General features: G+C 46.3%; 1 protein-coding gene across 7 annotated transcripts in view; it reads right to left on the bottom strand.

Annotated features, from left to right (window-relative positions):
- The window catches only part of rims2a (regulating synaptic membrane exocytosis 2a), a 908436-nt gene that overhangs the window by 16981 nt on the left and 872132 nt on the right, over positions 1-19323 (bottom strand). For all 7 annotated transcript variants that reach the window (XM_048528687.2, XM_048528689.2, XM_048528688.2 and 4 more), the window contains one exon: positions 5652-5793. In XM_048528687.2, the coding sequence (XP_048384644.2) occupies positions 5652-5793 (142 nt within the window). The remainder of the gene's footprint in view (positions 1-5651; positions 5794-19323) is intronic.

Here is a 19323-nt window from a genome sequence, read left to right as displayed (position 1 = left end):
GCTGGAGAATCCGAGATAACAGGGTGTAGAGCTGGATGAACACAGCAGGCCAAGCTGCATCACAGGAGCAGGAAGGCTGACATTTCGGGCCTAGACCCTTCATCAGCCTTCCTGCTGCTATGATGCTGCTTGGCCTGCTGCATTCATCCAACTCTACACCTTGTTAACACATAAACAGGGGCTGTTCGTCAAATAACATGGTGTGAGGCTGGATGAATGCAACAGACCTAGCAGCATTTTCAGGAGCAGGAAAGCTTGACATTTTGGGTCAGGATCCTTCTTCAGAAATGGGGGAGGGGATTCTGAAATAAATAGGGAGACAGGGGGAGGCAGATAAAAGATGGATAAAGGAGAAGATAGGGTGAGAGGAAACAGACAGGTCAAAGAGGTGGAGTTAGAGCCAGTGAAGGTGGATGTAGGTGGGCAGTTAGCGGGGGATAAGTCAGTCCAGGGAGGATGGACAGTTCAGGGGGTGCAGGATGAGGGTGAGGCTTGAGGTGGGAGGAATGGTTAGGAATGCGGGGACTAGCTGGGCTGGTTTTGGCACGTGGTCAGGGGAGGGGAGATTTTGAAGATTCTGAAGTCCCCATTGATACCCTTGGGCTGCAGGGTTCCCAAGGGAAATATGAGATGCTGTTCCTGCATCTTTTGGGTGGTGTCATTGTGGCAATGAAGGAGGCCCAGGATGGACATGGTACCCGAGGAGTGGGGATGGAATTGAAATGGTTTGAGACTGGGAAGTGTAGTTGTTTGTTGCGAACAAAGAGTAGATGTTCCGCAAAGCGGTCCCCAAGCCTCTGTTTCATTTCCCCGATGTAGAGGAGGCCACAACGGGAACAGCAGTTGCACTATATCACATTGACAGATGTGCAGGTGAACATCTGTTTGATGGGAAAAGTCTTCCTAGGGCCTGGGATCGGGGTGAGGGGGGACGTATAGGGGCAGGTGTAGCACTTGCTTCGGTTGCAGGGACAAGTGCCGGGGGTGGTGGGGCTGGAGTGGAGTGTGGAGCGGACAAGGGAGTCATGGAGAGTGTGGTCCTCCCGAAAACACAAGGGTGAGGAGGGAAAATTGTCTTTGGTGGTGGGGTCGGATTGCAGATGGCGGAAATGTCGGAGGATGATGCGATGGATTTGGAGGTGGGTGGGGTGGTACGTGACGATGAGGGGGATTCTGTTTTGGTTATTATTGCGGATAGGGGGTGTGAGGGATGAGTTGCAGGAAATGCAGGAGACACAGTCGAGGGCATTTTTGATCACTGTGGAGGGGAAGTTGCGGTTTCTGAAAAAAGATGACATCTGGGATGTTTGGGAGTGGAATGCCTCATCTCGGGAGCAGATGCGGTGGAGGCGAAGGAATTGGGAATAGGGGATGGCATTTTTACACAAAGGCGGGTGAGAGGAGGAGTATTCCAGGTAGTCGTGGGAGTTGGTAGGCTTAAAATGGATATCGGTTTCCAGGTGGATGCTAGATAAGGAGACAGAGAGCTCCAGGGTGGAGAGGTGTCAGAGATATTCCTGAGAAACTTAAGGTTGGGGTGGAAGGTGTTAGTGAAGTGGATGAACTATTCGAGCTTGTCATGGGAACACGAGGCAGCGCCAAAACAGTCAATGTAACAGAGGAAGAGATGGGGATTAGGGCCAGTGTAGCTTTGGAAGAGGGATTGTTCCAAGTACCCTACAAAGAGGCAAGCATAGCTTGGGCCCATGCAGGTACCCATGGCCACCCGCTTTGTCTGTAGGAAGTGGGAGGTATTAAAGGAGAAGTTGTTGAGGGTGAGGATGAGTTCGGATAAGCAGATGAGGGTGTCAGTGGAGGGGGACTGGTTGGGTTTGCGGGTCAAGAAGAAACAGGTGGCTTTTAGGCTATCGGCATGAGGAATGCAGGTCTATAGGGACTGGACGTCCAGAGTGAAAATGAGGTGTTGGGGACTGGGGAATTTGGAAGTTCTGGAGCAGGTGGATAGCGTGGTTGTGTCACAGACATAGGTAGGGAGTTCCTGGACCAAGGGGAGAAAATGGAATCCAAATAGGTGGAGATGAGTTTGTGGGGCAGGAGCAGGCAGAGACAATGGGACAATGGGTTGACCAGAGCAGTCAGGTTTGTGGATTTTGGGAAAGAAATAGAAGTGGGCGGAGCAGGGTTGGGGAATGATGATGTTACAGGTGGGAGGTCACGTGAGGTGATGAGGTTGTGGATGGTTTGGGAGATAATGGTTTGGTGCTCGGGGGTGGGGTCATGATTCAGGGGACAGTAGGAGGAGCTGTCAGAGAATTGGTGCCTGGCCTCAGTAATGGAGAGGTCAGTGTGCCATACTACAACTGCACCTCCCTGGTCTGCGGATTTAACGATGAGGTCAGGATTGGAGCACAGGGCTGCACGTTCTGCGGGGGAGAGGTTGGAGTAGTTGAGAGGGGTGGAGAGGTTGAGGCGATCGATGTCTCAATGGCAATTAGAGACTAAGAGGTTGAGGGAGGGTAGGAAGCCTTGGGGTGGTGTCCAGGAGGAGGGGGTGTGTTGGAGGCAGGAGAAGGGGTCAGTAGAGGGAGGGTTAGTTTCACAATTAAAGAAATAAGCACAGAGGCAGAGGCGGTGGAAAAACTGCCCAATATTTAGATGAGAGTTATATTCATCGATGTGTAGGTGGAGGGGGACAAAGGTGAGACCCTTACTGAGGACTGACCGTTGGTCCTCAGTAAGGAGAAGGTCTGGGTGGATGAAGAAGACTCGGCAGGGCTCTGTATTATTGTTTTGTCTTGAGGTGCTGGCTGTGAAAGTGGTGGGTGGAGTGACATCACAGGTGTGTGGTGCGAAGTCAACGATGGGTGGGGTGGTGTCTGCAGTGGGCGGGACAACGTTGGCGGCGGGTGGAGCGACCTCGGTGATAGGCGGAGTGACGTCACCAGTGGGCGGAATGACATCGGCTGGCAAATCGAGCACGTTGGTGTAAGTGGCATTCTCAATGTCTGTATTGCCCTCAGAAACCGAGGCAGTGGCAGCATCAGGGATGATGGCGTCGGTTGTACCGGAAGTGGTGTACCGGGTGACAGTGGATGTGACGTCATCCGTGAAAACCATTGGTGCTCCGAAGGTGGCCACATGGCTAATGGCGGTGGGCAAATGGTGCGCAAGGTTCTGGGTTTGATGGCAAGCACCAGTGAGCTTAAAGTACTTTAGGTTTTTACAATCTAATAAAGCCGAGTAAAATTGAGAGTTTAGGTTGTGGATCTTACGAAGGATGAAAAATAGGACGTGTCCTTTGCAGGTATGGGAGAGGGAGGCTCTGAGCTGGGGTAGGCTTGTTTGCAGCATTTGGAGATGCTGGTGCATTGCAGCAAGTGCGTATTTCAAAAGTTGCAGCAAGAAATGCTTCTGTCAGAGATCAATGTTCTGATTGCAGTGGTTGCCATGGTTGGGGCCAAATTTTGAAGGTTTAATTGTAGACTTCAGTCCATTGGGGATTATCTGGTTCCGTAGGCAGGTACTAAGAAACAAAATGTAGCTTGGTTTGCTTTAGGACGTGGTCGAACAGTTTCAAGGCCGAAGAAAGTACAAGAGGGTTGCAGTGAGAGAGGGATGAACTGAGGTTTTCTCGGACGGAGGAGGGTCGCTTCTTTAAGATTCACTCTGGACATGCAGTCCCTATACACCTGCATTTCCCATGCCGATAGCCTAAAACCCCTCCGCTTCTTCCTGTGCCGCAGACCCGACCCATTCCCCTCCACTGACACCGTCATCCGCTTATCCAAATTTGTCCTCACCCCCAACAACTTCGCTTCCAATTCCCCCCACTTCCTACAGACAATGGAGTGGCCATGGGTATCTGCATGGGCCCAAGCTATGCCTGCCTCTTTGTAGGGTATGTGGAACAATCCCTCTTCCAAAGCTACACTGGCCCTATCCCCCATCTCTTCCTCTGTTACATTGATGACTGTTTCGGCGCTGCCTCGTGTTCCCACAAGGAGCTTGAGCAGTTCATCCACTTCACTAACACCTTCCACCCCAACCTTACGTTTACCTGGACCATCTCTGACACCTCTCCCCCCTTCCTGGACCTCTCTGTCTCCATCTCTGGCATCCACCTGGAAACCGATATCCTTTTAAGCCCACCGACTCCCTCAACTTCCTAGAATATTCCTCCTCTCACCCACCTTCGTGTGAAAATGCCATCCCCTAATCCCAATTCCTTCCTCTCCACCACATCTGCTCCCAAGATGAGGCATTCCACTCCGGAACATCCCAGATGTCCTCTTATTTCCAAAACCACAATTTCCCCTCCACAGTGATCAAAAATGCTCTCGACTGTGTCTCCCGCATTTCCCGCAACTCATCCCTCACACTCCCTATCCACAATAATAACTAAAACAGAATCCCCCTCGTCCTCACATACCACCCCACCCACCTCCAAATCCAATGCATCATTCTCCGTCATTTCCGCCATCTGCAATCCGACCCCACCACCAAAGACATTTTTCCCTTCCCATCCTTATGTGCTGTCCGGTGGGACCACTCTCTCCGTGACTCCCTTCTCTGCTCCACACTCCCCTCCAGCACCACCACGCCCGGCACTTGTCCCTGCAACCGAAGCAAGTGCTACACCTGCCCCTTTACGTCCCCCCTCACCCCGATCCCAGGCCCTAGGAAGACTTTTCCCATCAAACAGATGTTCACCTGCACATCTGTCAATGTGATATAGTGCAACTGCTGTTCCCCTTGTGGTCTCCTCTACATCGGGGAAATGAAACAGAGGCTTGGGGACCACTTTGCGGAACACCTACACTCTGTTCACAACAAACAACTACACCTCCCAGCCGCCAACCATTTCAATTCCACCCCAACTCTTCGGACACCATGTCCATCCTGGGCCTCCTGCATTGACACAATGACGCCACCCAAAAGATGCAGGAACAGCATCTCTTATTCACTTGGGAACCCTGCAGCCCAAGGGTATAAATGTAGACTTCACAAGCTTCAAAATCCCCCCTCCCCTGACCATGTGCCAAAACCAGCCCAGCTAGTGCCCGGCTCCCTAACCATTCTTCCCACCTCAAGCCCCACCCCCATCCCCTACCCACTAATCTCATCCCCTCCCCCCAGCCTGTCCATCCTCCCTGGACTGACCTACCCCTCGTTAACTCCCCACCTACATTCACCTTCACTGGCTCTAACCCCGCCTCTTTGTCCTGTCTGTCTCCTCTCACCCTATCTTCTCCTTTATCCAACTTCTATCCGCCTCCCCATGTCTCCCTATTTATTTCAGAATCCCCTCCCCCATTTCTGAAGAAGGGTCCTGAATCGAAATGTCAAGCTTTCCTGCTCCTTTGATGCTGCTTGGCCTGCTGTGTTCATCCAGCCTCACACCATGTTATCTCAGATTCTCCAGCATCGGCACTTCCAACTATCGCTCTTTGTCAAATGTTGACACTAATTTATTAGCGCCATTCCTAACAGGCATAATGTCTGCTTCAAGTGCAACTCTTTAAGGCTGGCCATGTATTAAGACACTCTGTCACCATGAATATTGGACATGCCAACATCCTGACACAGATCAGCCTCTTGTGATGCTGCTATACAGCTAGCACCCCTGTCCCTGCAATGTATACTGTTTTTGAAGCATTGCAGCAGGATGTTCAGCTTTACACTAAACTTACTTTCCCTCTGAACTGTAGCTGTTCATGCTCCCATCAGTAGACTCACGGCTTGGCTGCCGGGTCATTCGATTTCTCATTTCAACTGCCAATCCAGTTTCTGTGCTGCGTTGGATGGTGCTGCGTAGCTTTTTCCCTCCAGCCTCTGCAGAAACAAGAACGGGAAAGTGCTACATCACCTCAGCTGTAGTACATGGTACATACTACATTCATATTTATCAGATAAAAGTACTGAAAGGACTGATCTCCATGAATTTTACCTTTCACATAATCTGCAGAAGCAAATGCAATTTAACAGTTATTTTCGTGAAAAGTTATGTATATTGGTCAGCAAGAGGGAGCACATTTCAATAAGAGAAAGCCCCAAGCTATTACTGTTGATAACACATTGGTCTTTTGTCCTTTAGGCTTGACTTAGGGACTATTTCCAAATTCTTCAAGGGGGAGTTAACTGACCAGCCACAAAAACGACTCTCATACATGAATGAGCTTCAATCTCAACACTTCAGGGAAGATTTCTTGTGTGGGCTACGTGCAATGAAGTTGTAAACTCACTAAACTCAATTTTAACTCTTACAAACATATGGCTTGGCGTCATGTCAAAGGTAGATTCACAAGACCTTAAACAGGAACCCAACTGATTTTGATCTATCCACAACCAGTATTCGCAGAGGTGAGTTGAGGGGCATATCACTAAAACATTCATAGCAAGTCAATTGACCTTTAAATGTTAGAACAAGAAGTTGTACCTCGGTTTAAACTGTGATTCTATTTTTAACCATAGTCAGACGGTTTCCCGTCTGGGTGGGAAATTTGCTCGTGCTATTGGGTCGGAAATTTGCAAGTCCTATTTGGGTAGATTTAAACTAGCTCAGCAGGGGATAGGAACCTGTGGTGTAGTTCCAGTACATGGGAGGATGAGAGTAGGGAGGACATGGACTGGGTTTCACTGTCACAGAAGTGTGCTGGCAGACAGCAATCTGATTTGAAGTGTGTCTACTTCAACACCAGGAGTATCTGGAATAAGGTAGGTGAGCTTGTAGCATGGATAGGTACCTGGGACTTCGATGTTGTGGCCATTTCAGAGACATGGATAGAGCTAGGTCAGGAATGGATGTTGCAGGTTCCAGGGTTTAGATCTTTCATAAAGATCAGGGAAGGTGGTAAAAGAGGGGGAGGTGTGACTTTGTTAGTCAAGGACAGTACAACGGTGGCTGAAAGAACTTTTGATGAGGACTCGTCTACTGAGGTGGTATGGGCTGAGGTTAGAAACAGGGGAGGAGGTAGCACTGCTGGGAATTCTTTATAGGCCTCATCAAAGTTCCAGGAATGTGGAGGAGAGGATTGGCAAAATGATTCTGGGCAGGAGTGAAAGGAATAGGGTGATCATTATGGGAAGCTTTAACTTCCCTACCACTGACTGGAAATGCTATAACTCTAGTATGTCGGATGGATCAGTTTCGGTCCAATGTGTGCAGGAGGGTTTCCTGACGCAGTATGTCGAAGGGCCGACAAGAGGGGAGGCCACGCTGGATCTGGTACTTGGTAATGAACCAGGTCAGGTGTTTGATTTAGTGGTAGGTGAACACTTTGGAGAGAGTGACCATAATTCAGTTACATTTAGTTTAGCGATGGAAAGGGATAGGAACATGACACAGGGCAATAGTTTTAGATGGGGGAAGGGCAATTATAATGCAATTAGGCAAGACTTAGGAGACATAGAATGGGGTAGCAAAATGCAGGGGATGGGGACAATTGAAATGTGGAGCTGGTTTAAGGAACACTTATTGCGTGTCCTTGATAGGTATGTCCCTGTCAGGCAGGGAGGAAGTGATAAGGTAAGGGAACCGTGGTTTACTAAAGAAATTGTATCTCTTGTTAAGTGGAAGAGGGAGGCTTATGTGACATTGAGACGAGATGGTTCAGATGAGGCGATGCAGAGTTACAGATTAGCTAGGAAGGATTTAAAGAGAGAGTTAAGAAGATCAAGGAGGGGTCATTAGCAGGTAGAATAAAGGAGAACCCTAAAGCTTTCTACAGGTATGTGAGGAATAAAACGATGACCAGGGTAAGAAATATGGCCAGTCAAAGACAGAAGTGGGAAGTTTTGTGTGGACACTGTGGAGATCGGAGAGGTGCTAAATGAATATTTCCCATCTGTTTTCACTCAGGAAAAGGAGAATATTGTAGAGGAGAAGACTGAGAAACGGGCTATTAGACTTGAAAGGATTGAGGTTAGAAAGGAGGCGGTGTTATCAATTCTAGAAGGTGTGAAAGTATATAAATCCCCTGGGCCAGATGGGATTTTTCCGAGGATTCTCTGGGAAGCTAGGGAGGAGATGGCGGAGCCTTTGGCCTTGATCTTTTGAGTCGTCATCGTCTACAGGTTTAGGACCAGAGGACTGGAAGATTGCAAATGTTGTGCCCTTGTTCAAGAAGGGCAGTAGAGATGACCCAGGTAATTAGAGACCTGTGAGCCTTACGTCTGTTGTAGGAAAGGTTTTGGAAAGGATTATAAGAGATAGGATTTATAATCACCTAGCAAGCATCAATTTGATTGGAGATAGTCAACATGGATTCGTCAAGGGCAGGTCGTGTCTCACAAACCTCACTGAGTTTTTTGAGAAGGTGACCAAGCATGTGGGTGAGGGCAGGTGTACATGGACTTCAGTAAAGCCTTTGATAAAGTTCCACATGGTAGGCTATTGGAGAAAATGCGGAGGCATGGGATTGAGAGAGATTTAGCAGTTTGGATTGGAAACTGGCTTTCTGTAAGAAGGCAACGAGTGGTGATTGATGGAAAATATTCTGCCTGGAGTCCGGTTACTAGTGGTGTGCCACAAGTATCTGTTTTGGGACCACTGCTATTTGTCATTTTTATAAATGACTTGGACACAGGCATAAGTGGATGGGTTATTAAGTTTGCGGATGACACTAAAGTCGGTGGAGTGGTGGACAGAGTGGAAGAATGTTGCAGGTTGCAGGGAGACTTGGACAAACTGCAGAATTGGGCTGAAAGGTGCCAAAAGGAGTTCAATGTGGATAAATGTGAGGTGATTCACTTTGGGAAGAATAATAGGAAGGCAGAATACTGGGTCAATAGAAAGATTCTTGGTAATGTGGATGTGCAGAGGGATCTTGGTGTCCATGTACATAGATCCCTGAAAGTTGCCACCCAGGTTGATAGTGCTGTAAAGAAGGTGTGTTCGGTTTTATTGGTAGAGGGATTGAGTTCCGAGGCCGTGATGCCAAGCTGCAACTGTACAAAATGCTAGTGCAGCCTCACTTGGAATATTGTGTACAGTTCTGGTCGCTCCATTACAGGAAGGATGTGGAAGCATTGGAAAAGGTGCAGAGGAGACTTACCAGCATGTTGCCTGGTCTGGAGTAAAGGTTGTATGAGGAAGGGCTGAGGGACTTGGGTCTGTTCGCATTGGAGAGAAGAAGGCTAAGAGGGGATTTAATAGAGACATACAAGATGATCACAGGATTAGATAGGGTGGACAGTGAGAGTCTTTTTCTGAGGATGATGGCTTTAGCTTGTACAAGGGGGGATAGCTGCAAATTGAGGGGTGATAGATGTCAGAGGCAGGTTCTTTACTCAGAGAGTGGTAAGCGCATGGAATGCCCTGCCTGACAATGTAGTTAACTCAGGCACATTAGGGGCATTTGAACAGTCCTGGGATAAGCATATGGATGATGATGGGATCGTGTAGGGGGATGGGCTTAGATTAGTTCACAGGTTGGCGCAACATCGAGGGCTGAAGGGCCCGTTCTGCACTGTATTGTTCTATGTTCTATGTTACCTAATCTTTTGAGAAACTGGTCAGGTAAGAGAGGGTGAGGAATGCCTGAATCGATGAATAATGTTATAATAATGTTTATGGCCAGGAGAAGCAAAACTGTGTCCTCTGGACCTTATATGCTCTATAGTAAAACAGCCCCATCATCTGTTACCTCACCACTAAACTCAGCCACTATTGGAAAGACGAGGGCTGTCTGAAACACCTCTCTTGGCAGTGCACCTAGTTCCCAGGTCATCACCAATTTTCCATTCCCACCAAATGTTACTCACTCCAAACAGCTGGGAGTGGGAGGGTGCGGGTGGGTGGTGGGGGTAAGAGGTGTTTTGCTGCACATCACAATCAAGAGACATTCCTGCAATACGGTCTGCCAGGGATCTAGACTGACATTCCCACCTTGCCTCTCTCAGTCCTGTACCTGCTCTCACAGGCTTCATTCTTTCAGCCTTGTGAAGCAGATTTCCTGCTAGATTGGCTTCTAAACACTCAATCAGACTGCTGTCACGCAAAATTCCCACTATAAGATATCCTGTAGTTAAAGTCTGCTGGACATACTGAAAACTGTATCATTGCGCTCCATCCCCACAAACAGAACTTGACGTTAGGTAAAATCCAGGTCAGCCTGTCTGAACAGACTCATGTTTTTGGGCAGCAGAGTGGTATAGTGGTTAGTTATGTTGCCTCACAGTGCCAAGGACCCACGTTTGATTCCAGCTTTGGTTGACCGTTTGTGAGAAGTTTGCACTTTCTCCTTGAGTGTGTGAGTTTCTGCCATGTGTACAGATTACAGATTAGGTGGTTTGGTCATGCCATAGTGTCTGTAGTGTCTAAGGATGTTCAAGCTAGATGGATTAGCTATGGTATATGTGGGGTTACAGGTAGGGAGCTGGTACTGGGTGGGATATTCTTTGGACAGTTGGTGTAGACTTGATGGGCTAAATGGTCTCTCTCCACACTGTTGAGATTCTATGATTTTGTTACACCCAGAAACCTAGAAAATAGGAGTAGGACTACTAAGTAAGTCATTTCATCCTTTGAGCCTGCTCTGTCATTCAATATCATTATGGTTATCATCCAACTCAGTTCTCTTTCTTTTCCCATACCGTTTAAGCTCTTTAGCTTTAGAACTATATCTACACGTGTTTTGAAAAGATAGAATCATAGAATCCCTACAGTGTGGAAACAAGCCCTTCAGGCCAACAAGTCCACATCGAGCCTGAGAGCATCCTGCCTGGGCCCATCCCCCCATAACCCACCTAATCTACACATCCCTGAACATTATGAGCAATTTAGCATGGCCAATCCACCTAGCCAGCACATCTTTGGACTGTGGGAGGAAACTGCAGCATCCAGAGGAAACCCACACAGACACAGGGAGAATGTGTAAACTCCACACAGACAGTCACCCGAGGCTGGAATTGAGCCCAGGTCCCTGGCGCAGTGAGGCAGCAGTGTTAACCACGGAGTCACCGTGCCACCCCAATGTTTTGGCAGAGAATTCCACAAGCTCACTACTCTCTGTGTGAAGAAACTTCTCCTCATTTCAGTCCTAAATGGCTGAACTCGTCTGCACTCATATTTGAGATAATATTCAACAAAATCCACAATGATTGCTGTCATATGGGACCCAAGTGCATGATACTGTGGAGTAAAGCAGCTCCTGCTCCTGGTATCCAATGTCAGGATGTGTACTTTACATTTAATTTTTTTTAATCATTCTGTGAACCACGATCCATAATTCTTCATTCTTTTGAATTGAAGGAACTAAGTAGCTGATGCTGCACACCAAACTTGTTAAAATTCTAGATCTAATCAATGTGACAAGACTAAATCATCCATGCTCAACTCATGCAAAAGATTAATTTAGTAGGATTCCAGTGGCTAATGTAATATAGTCAAGGTTGAGTTGTTATTTGGAATTTTTATGAACAATCTATTATTTATCTATTTTATATCACTAGTAATTATTTATTTTGACTGTTATGATATCTTCAAAAATAAGATCTATGGCATTGAACAAGGTTGTATTTACAGCAGGCAAGGCCCAATTCTCCTGTTCACTATCACTGCTTAGCAGGAGCTTATATGTCCAAATAAGCAATCTCTAGTGCACAGATCTCTGCCATTGGCAATTGCAAGCTGGCAGTGTTTCGATGACTTCCTGATGGCATTACATTATTCCATCATTAAGCAGGCATTGTGTGGGTATGAGCTAGAAATCTGTTCAATTTCCTCAAATATCTGTGGGAAAGTAACCATTGTATTTTGAAACAATTAAATGGATTTAGTTCGGATACAAATGTGCAACATGGCCTCTGCCTTCTTTTTACCTAAATAAATTATTTCCAATTTTCCATGAAATGTGGAAGTTCTATAGGGTAATTAACAAATGTGTCTGTTTCAAGGTGCCAGGCTGCAGCTTTACAGAACAATCACTCATTAAGTTTCCAAATGTCAGTTGAACCATTGAGTGTAATTTTCCTCTTAGGGTTTTGCAGTTCTATTTCCCCAGACGCATGTAAGTAAGATAAATTTCTGTCTGCACCATATCTGGGTGGATTGGGCTGCCCACCCATTTACTGGAAGTTACTGAATTTTCCATCCAGTGATTTCATTTAGATGACAAAGATCAAGCACTTTCCAAAGGAGATGGGAATAATATCAAAGAAAGGGTGTCCTTGCCTTCTCTTTTCCACCTCCAAATGCCAGCAACTGACAAAGAAAGTTGGTCATTGGATTAAAGAACAAAGAAGAACAAAGAAAATTATAGCACAGGAACAGGCCCTTCGGCCCTCCAAGCCTGTGCCGATTCAGATTCTCTATTCTAAACCTGTCACCTATTTTCCAAGCATTTATATCCCTCTGCTCCCTGCCCATTCATGTATCTGTCTAGATACATCTTAAATGACCCTATCGTGCCAGCCTCTGCCACCTCCGCTGGCAATGCATTCCAGGCACCCACGACCCTCTGCATAAAGAACTTTCCACGCACATCTCCCTTAAACTTTCCTCCTCTCACCTTGAAATCGTGATCCCTAGTAATTTAGTCCCCCACTGTGGGAAAAAGCTTCTTGTTATCCACCCTGTCTATACCTCTCATGATTTTGTAGACCTCAATCAACCTCTGTCTTTCTAATGTAAATAATCCTAATCTACCCAACCTCTCTTCACAGTTAGCGCCCTCTGTACCTGACATTATCCTGATGAACCTCCTCTGCACCCTCTCCCAAGCATCCACATCCTTTTGGTAATGTGGTGACCAGAACTGTATGCAGTATTCTAAATGTGGTTGAACCAAAGTCCTATACAACTGCAACATGACCTGCCAACTCTTGTACTCAATACCCCGTCCGATGAATGAAAGCACGCCGTATGCCTTCTTGATCACTCTGTCCATCTGCACTGCTACCTTCAGGGTACAATGGACCTGAACACCCAGATCTCCCTGTGCATCAGTTTTCCCTAGGGCTTTTCCATTTACCACATAGTTCGCTCTTGAATTGGATCTTCCAAAGCGCATCACATTTGCCTGGATTGAACTCCATCTGCCATTTCTCCGCCCAACTTTCCAATCTATCTATATTCTGTTGCATTCTCCAACAGTCCCCTTGACTACCTGCTACTCCACGAATCTTAGTGTCATCTGCAATGGAATTGGAAATGTTAACTCTGCCTTCTCTGCACAGATGCTGCCAGACCTACTGAGTTTCACCAACAATTTCTGTATTTGTCTCAGATTTTTAGCATTCGCAGTTCTTTGTTTTATTACACTGGCTGGAATCTAAGATTGGCAGGATACAATGTTAAAGAATGGACAGCTTAAGAATTAGATTAGTAAACAATTTCAAATATATATTTTGTAAGACATGATGTTTTCATATGGTGCACAATAAACAGAATATTCATAAGTCATCTGAAGCACAGGCAGAATTTATATGGAGACATGAAAAAAGATCATAGCCATATAACAACAGTTTGTATTTACATAGTGCCTTTCAAGCAATAAATGTCCAAGGTTCTTGACAGGATCATTATAAAGCAAAATGTGATCCCCAATCACATACTAAGACAACAAGGTGTGAAGCTGGATGAACACAGCACATGGGGAGAGGATTCTGAAATAAATAGGGAGAGAGGGGAAGGCGGACCGAAGATGGATACAGGAGAAGATAGGTGGAGAGGAGAGTATACTTGGGGAGGTGGGGAGGGGATAGGTCAGTCCGGGGAGGACGGACAGGTCAAGGGGGCAGGATGAGGTTGGTAGGTAGGAAGTGGAGGTGTGGCTTGAGGTGGGAGGAGGGGATAGGTGAGAGGAAGGACAGGTTAGGGACGTGGGGACGAGCTGGGCTGGTTTTGTGATGCAGTGTGGGGAGGGGATGAGCTGGGCTGGTTTATGTGATGCAGTGGGGGTGGTGGAGATTTTGAAGCTTGTGAAGTCAACATTGATACCATTGGGCTGCAGGGTGCCCAAGAGGAATATGAGTTGCTGTTCCTGCAACCTTCGGTGGCATCACTGTGGCAATGCAGGAGGCCCAGGATGGTCATGACGTCTAAGGAATTGGAGGGGGAGTTAAAATGGTTCACGACTGGGAGGTGTAGTTGCTTATTGCGAACCGAGCGGAGGTGTTCTGCAAAGTGGACCCCAAGCCTCCGTAGATAATTCCCCAATTATCTCTGATCACATACTAAGACAGATGGCTATAAGCCTGGTCAAAGAGGTAGGTTTATGGGGGTGTATTACTGAGAAGTAAAGAGGCAGGCAGGTTCAGGGAATAATAGAGCCTGGGGTCTCAGAGTTTGAGGGTGTGAACACCAGTCATAGAACAATTAAAATTAAGGACATTCAAGAAATCACAATTAGATGACAGCTGATAGTTTAGAGGCTTGTGGCATTGGAACAGGCTACACAAATAAGGGAGAATAAGATATGTAGAACATAGAATATAGAACAGTACAGCATAGAAACAGGCCCTTTGGCTTATAAAGTTATGCTAAACATGGTGCTAAATTAAACAAATCTCTCCTGCCTGCCCTTGGTCCATATCCCTCCATTTCTCACATATTTGTGTGCTTATCTAATCAGCCCTTAAGCACGTCTATCATATCTACTTCCGCCAGGAACCCCGGCTGCGTGTTCCAGACTCGTAGCACTGTCTGCATAAAAAAAACTTGCACCTCACAACTCCTTTGAACCTCACCACGTGCCCCCCGCCCCCCCTCCACCCCACCACCACCACCTACAACATGCCTTACCTTAAATGTATGTCCCCTGGTTTTAGACATTTCAACTCTAGGAAAAAGATCCTGACCGTCAAACCTACCTTTGCATCTCATAATTTTATAGACTTCTATCAAGTTTCCCCTCAGCCTCTGCCAGACAAGAGAAAACAACCTCAGTATTTTTAGCTTCTCCTTATAGATCATATACTCTAATACAGGCAGGATTCTGATAAACATCTTGTGCACCCTCTCCAAAGCCTGCACATCCTTCCTGTAATGTGGTGACCAGAACTGGATGCAATTATTCAAGTGAGGTCTAACCAAGGCCTTAAAAAGATGCAGCAAGACATCTTGACTCTTGTACTCAATCCCAAGATCAATACAGACAAGCATGCCATTACAATATAATAAAATGTGAGGCTGGATGAACACAGCAGGCCCAGCAGCATCTCAGGAGCACAAAAGCTGACGTTTCGAGCCGAGACCCTTCATCAGAGAGGGGGATGGGGAGAGGGTTCTGGAATAAATAGGGAGAGAGGGGGAGGCGGACCGAAGATGGAGAGAAAAGAAGATAGGTGGAGAGGAGAGTATAGGTGTGGAGGTAGGGAGGGGATAGGTCAGTCCAGGGAAGATGGACAGGTCAGGGAGGTGGGATGAGGTTAGTAGGTAGGAGATGGAGGTGTGGCTTGGGGTGGGAGGAAGGGATGGGTGGGAGGAAGAGACAGGTTGGACTGGTTTTGGGATGCAGTGGGTGGAGTGGAAGAGCTGGGCTGGCTGTGTGGTGCAGTGGGGGGAGGGGATGAGCTGGGCTGGTTTTGGGATGCGGTGGGGAAAGGGGAGATTTTGAAGCTCGTGAAGTCCACATTGGTACCATTGGGTTGCAGGGTTCCCAAGCGGAATATGAGTTGCTGTTCCTGCAACCTTCAGGTGGCCTCATTGTGGCACTGCAGGAGGCCCATGATGGACATGTCATCTAAAGAATGGGAGGGGGAGTGGAAATGGTTTACGACTGGGAGGTGCAGTTGTTTATTGCGAACTGAGCAGAGGTGTTCTGCAAAGCGGTCCCCAAGCATGCCATTACATTTTCTTTACCACCCTATCCACTTGCATGGCCACCTTCATGGAGCTATGGACTTCACCCAAGATCACTCTGTACAACATTACTGTTCAGGGTCCTACGATGAACTTTTCCTTAACATTTGATTTCCCTAAGGACTGCACTTCACACTTACCTGGATTAAACACCATATTCCATTGCTCTGCCCACATCTGCAACTCATCTATAACCCATAGCTTCTTTTGACAACCTTTTACATAATCCACATCTCCATCGATTTGTATCATCTACAAACCTATTCACCCATCCATCTACATTTTCATCCAAATCATTTATATATATCACAAAGAGATCCCAATACAGATCACTGTGGAGCATCACTAGTCACAGACCTCCAGCCTGAAAAGCATTCCTCTACCACTACCCTCTATCTTCTATGGGCAAGCCAATAGGCTGAACCCACGAGGCAAAGCCACCACGAATCCTATGCATTTTAATCTTAAGACTATAAGACATAGGAGTGGAAGTAAGGCCATTTATCCCATCGAGTCCACTCTGCCATTTAATCATGGCTGATGGGCATGTCAACTTCACTTCCCTGCATTCTCCCCGTAGCTCTTGATTCCTTATGAGATCAAGAATTTATCGATCTCTGCCTTAAAGACATTTAACATCCCAGCCTCCACTGTGCTCCATGGTAATGAATTCCACAGACCCACCACTCTCTGGCTGAAGAAATGTCTCCTCATTTCCGTTTTAAATTTACCCCCTCTAATTCTAAGGCTGTGCCCACAGGTCCCTGTCTCTCCACCGAACGGAAACAACTTCCCAGCGTCCACCCTTTCTAAGTCATACATTATCTTGTAAGTTTCTATTAGATCTCCACTCGACCTTCTAAACGCTAATGAATACAATCCCAGGATCCTTAGCCGTTCATCGTATGTTAAACCTACCATTCCAACGATCATCCGTGTGAATCTCTGCTGGACACGCTCCAGCACCAGTACGTCCTTCCTGAGGTGTGGGGCCTAAAATTGGACACAGTATTCTAAACGGGGCCTAACTAGAGCTTTATAAAGTCTCAGAAGCACATCACTGCTTTTATATTCCAACCCTCTTGAGATAAACGACACCATTACATTCGCTGTCTTAATCATGGACTCTACCTGCAAGTTAACCTTTACAGAATCCTGGACCAACACTCCCAGATCCCTTTGTACTTCTGCTTTACGAATTTTCTCGCCAAATTTTCTGGATGAGCCTACCATAACTCACCATGTTGAAAACTTTACTGAAATCCATGTAAACAAAACCACTGCTTTATCCTCAACCACCTCCACGAAAATGTCAATCAAGTTAATAACACATGATTTGTTCTGCATAAAGCCACGCTGACTGTTGCTAATTAGGCCTTGCTTTTCCAAATGCGCATAAATCCTATCCGTAAGAATTCTCTCCAATAGTTTTCCAACCACTGATGTGAGACCCTTTGATCTATAGTTTCCTGGATTATCCCTATTGCCCTTCTTGAATACAGGACCAACATTAACTACTTGTTAGTCCTCTGAGACCTCTCCAGTGGCTAGCAAGGATAAAAAGGTTTTGGTCAAAGACCTAGCAATCTCCTCTCTTGCCTCTCTCATTAACCTGGGGTAGATACCATCGGGCCCTGGGGACTTTTCCACCTTAATGCTCCTCAACAAATCCAACACCACATCTTTATTGATCTCAAAATGCTTGAGCACATCAGCATGCTCCTTATAAAGCTCAGTATCCTCCATATTCTTCTCCTGGGTGAATACTAATGCAAAGTACTCATTTAGGATCTTACCCAAATCCTCTGCCTCCAAACACAAGTTCTCTCCTTCATCACGGAGTGGTGTTACCTTCTCCCTAGTTATCCTCTTGTTTTTAATGTATGTATAGTCAATGAAAGAGGGATGCAAGAAGGGCAAAAGGTTTAAAACTGAGGCATTGCTTAACTGTGAGCTAGTGTACGGCAAACAACACAGGGGCAAAGCATAGCAAAGGCAGCAGAGTTTTGGATGGTCTCAAGAATGTGCGAGACAGCAAGAGGGGGCATCAGAATAATCAAACATAAGATAATAAAAGCATGAATAAAGGTTTCACTGACAGATGAGATGAGGCAGCATGCAATTGGATGATACTACAGAGGTAGAATTAAGTGATGTTAAGGGTGGTGCAGATTTGTCATTGGAGGTTTATCTGAGGTGTAAAGATTTCAAAAATCTGGCTTAGTTTCAGTCTATTATCAGGGTGAAGGATGGAGCCAGTATCTAAGCTGCAGAGTTTGTATCTGGGACTGGAAACAATGAAATTTGATCTTAATGTCAGATAATTTACCACCAGTAGAGGACTCAAAAGAAGCCACAGGGAGCTGGAGCTGAGTGTGGTCAGAGTACATGTGAAAACTAAAGCTGCATTTTCAGATCATGTCTTTAGGAGCTGTTGTTGATGCGTAGGTAGTGGATGTAATGGGCCAAGGACAGATCTTTGTGGGATGGACAGGTTACGTTGGGGAAATTGGCAAAGTTTCAGTCATCCCCTGCCTACAGGAAATCAACCTTAACCAGACAGACAACAGCAGAGAAGAACTGGAGGAGGGTGTTGTGGTCTCAATTAAGTTCAAAGTCTGCACGCGAAGTGGGTGACATAGACAATACGAGATCTGAATGACAGAACAGAATAGAGTAACAATTTATTGGCGTGTGTATTTTTATTAAAAAAAGTGTAATTTTTATAAGTCACCATATGACGGCACCTAAATTAATGGTAGAAATCACATATAAGAAGAAAAGGAATTAAAAATTCATCACAGTTCAATTAACAGCTCCTGAATTTGGGGTATGCTGGAAATTTTGGTTGTACATGCTGTGCAGAGCTGAGATCACCCTGCCAGGTCAGAGATGAGACCTCCATGCTGAAACTAGACCTCTATACTGGATCAATGGAAGAACCTCCAATCCAAGATAAAACCTCACATCGAGACGAAACCTTCATGCCAGGCTGCTGGAAAATCTGGAAGCTGTTGAAGAAGATCTTCACTCTGGAATGTGGCATCCATGCTGGGATAGGACCACCATGCCAGGCTGAGGCTGCGCCTCCTGGATAAGACCGCCACACTGGAAGACAACCCTGCCAGGCCAGACTGCCATTCCAGGCCACTGGAAGCCACCTTATTGTTGGGCCTGGAAGAAGATGCCTTCCACTGAAGTTGTTAAAACAATGTAAGGTATCACAATAAATGGAAACATTATAAAAAAACACAGAAAACAAAGCTAAAGCAGATGAAGTAGATGCGCTCCAGGTTTCTGGGCTAAGGAACCCACTCATTGCACCGTTGAGAGTAAAGTGAGTCTGAATAGCCTCTATTTTAATGCTCAGACTATTAGAGGTAAAATAGATTAGTTAAGAGCGTGGATTGACACATGGAATTCTCATGTGGTTGTCATCACAGAAACATAGTTGAGGGAGGAATAGAATGGCAACTTAACATTTTCTATAGGTGTGAGACTGGAAAAGCACAGTAGATCAGACAGCATCCAAGGAGCATGTACATCCATGTTTAGGGCCA

This window comes from Stegostoma tigrinum, chromosome 5 (assembly GCF_030684315.1).
Source record: "Stegostoma tigrinum isolate sSteTig4 chromosome 5, sSteTig4.hap1, whole genome shotgun sequence".
Lineage (NCBI taxonomy): Eukaryota > Metazoa > Chordata > Chondrichthyes > Orectolobiformes > Stegostomatidae > Stegostoma > Stegostoma tigrinum.
Note: the sequence above shows the minus strand (reverse complement) of the source record. Positions and strands in the feature narration are given on the sequence as shown.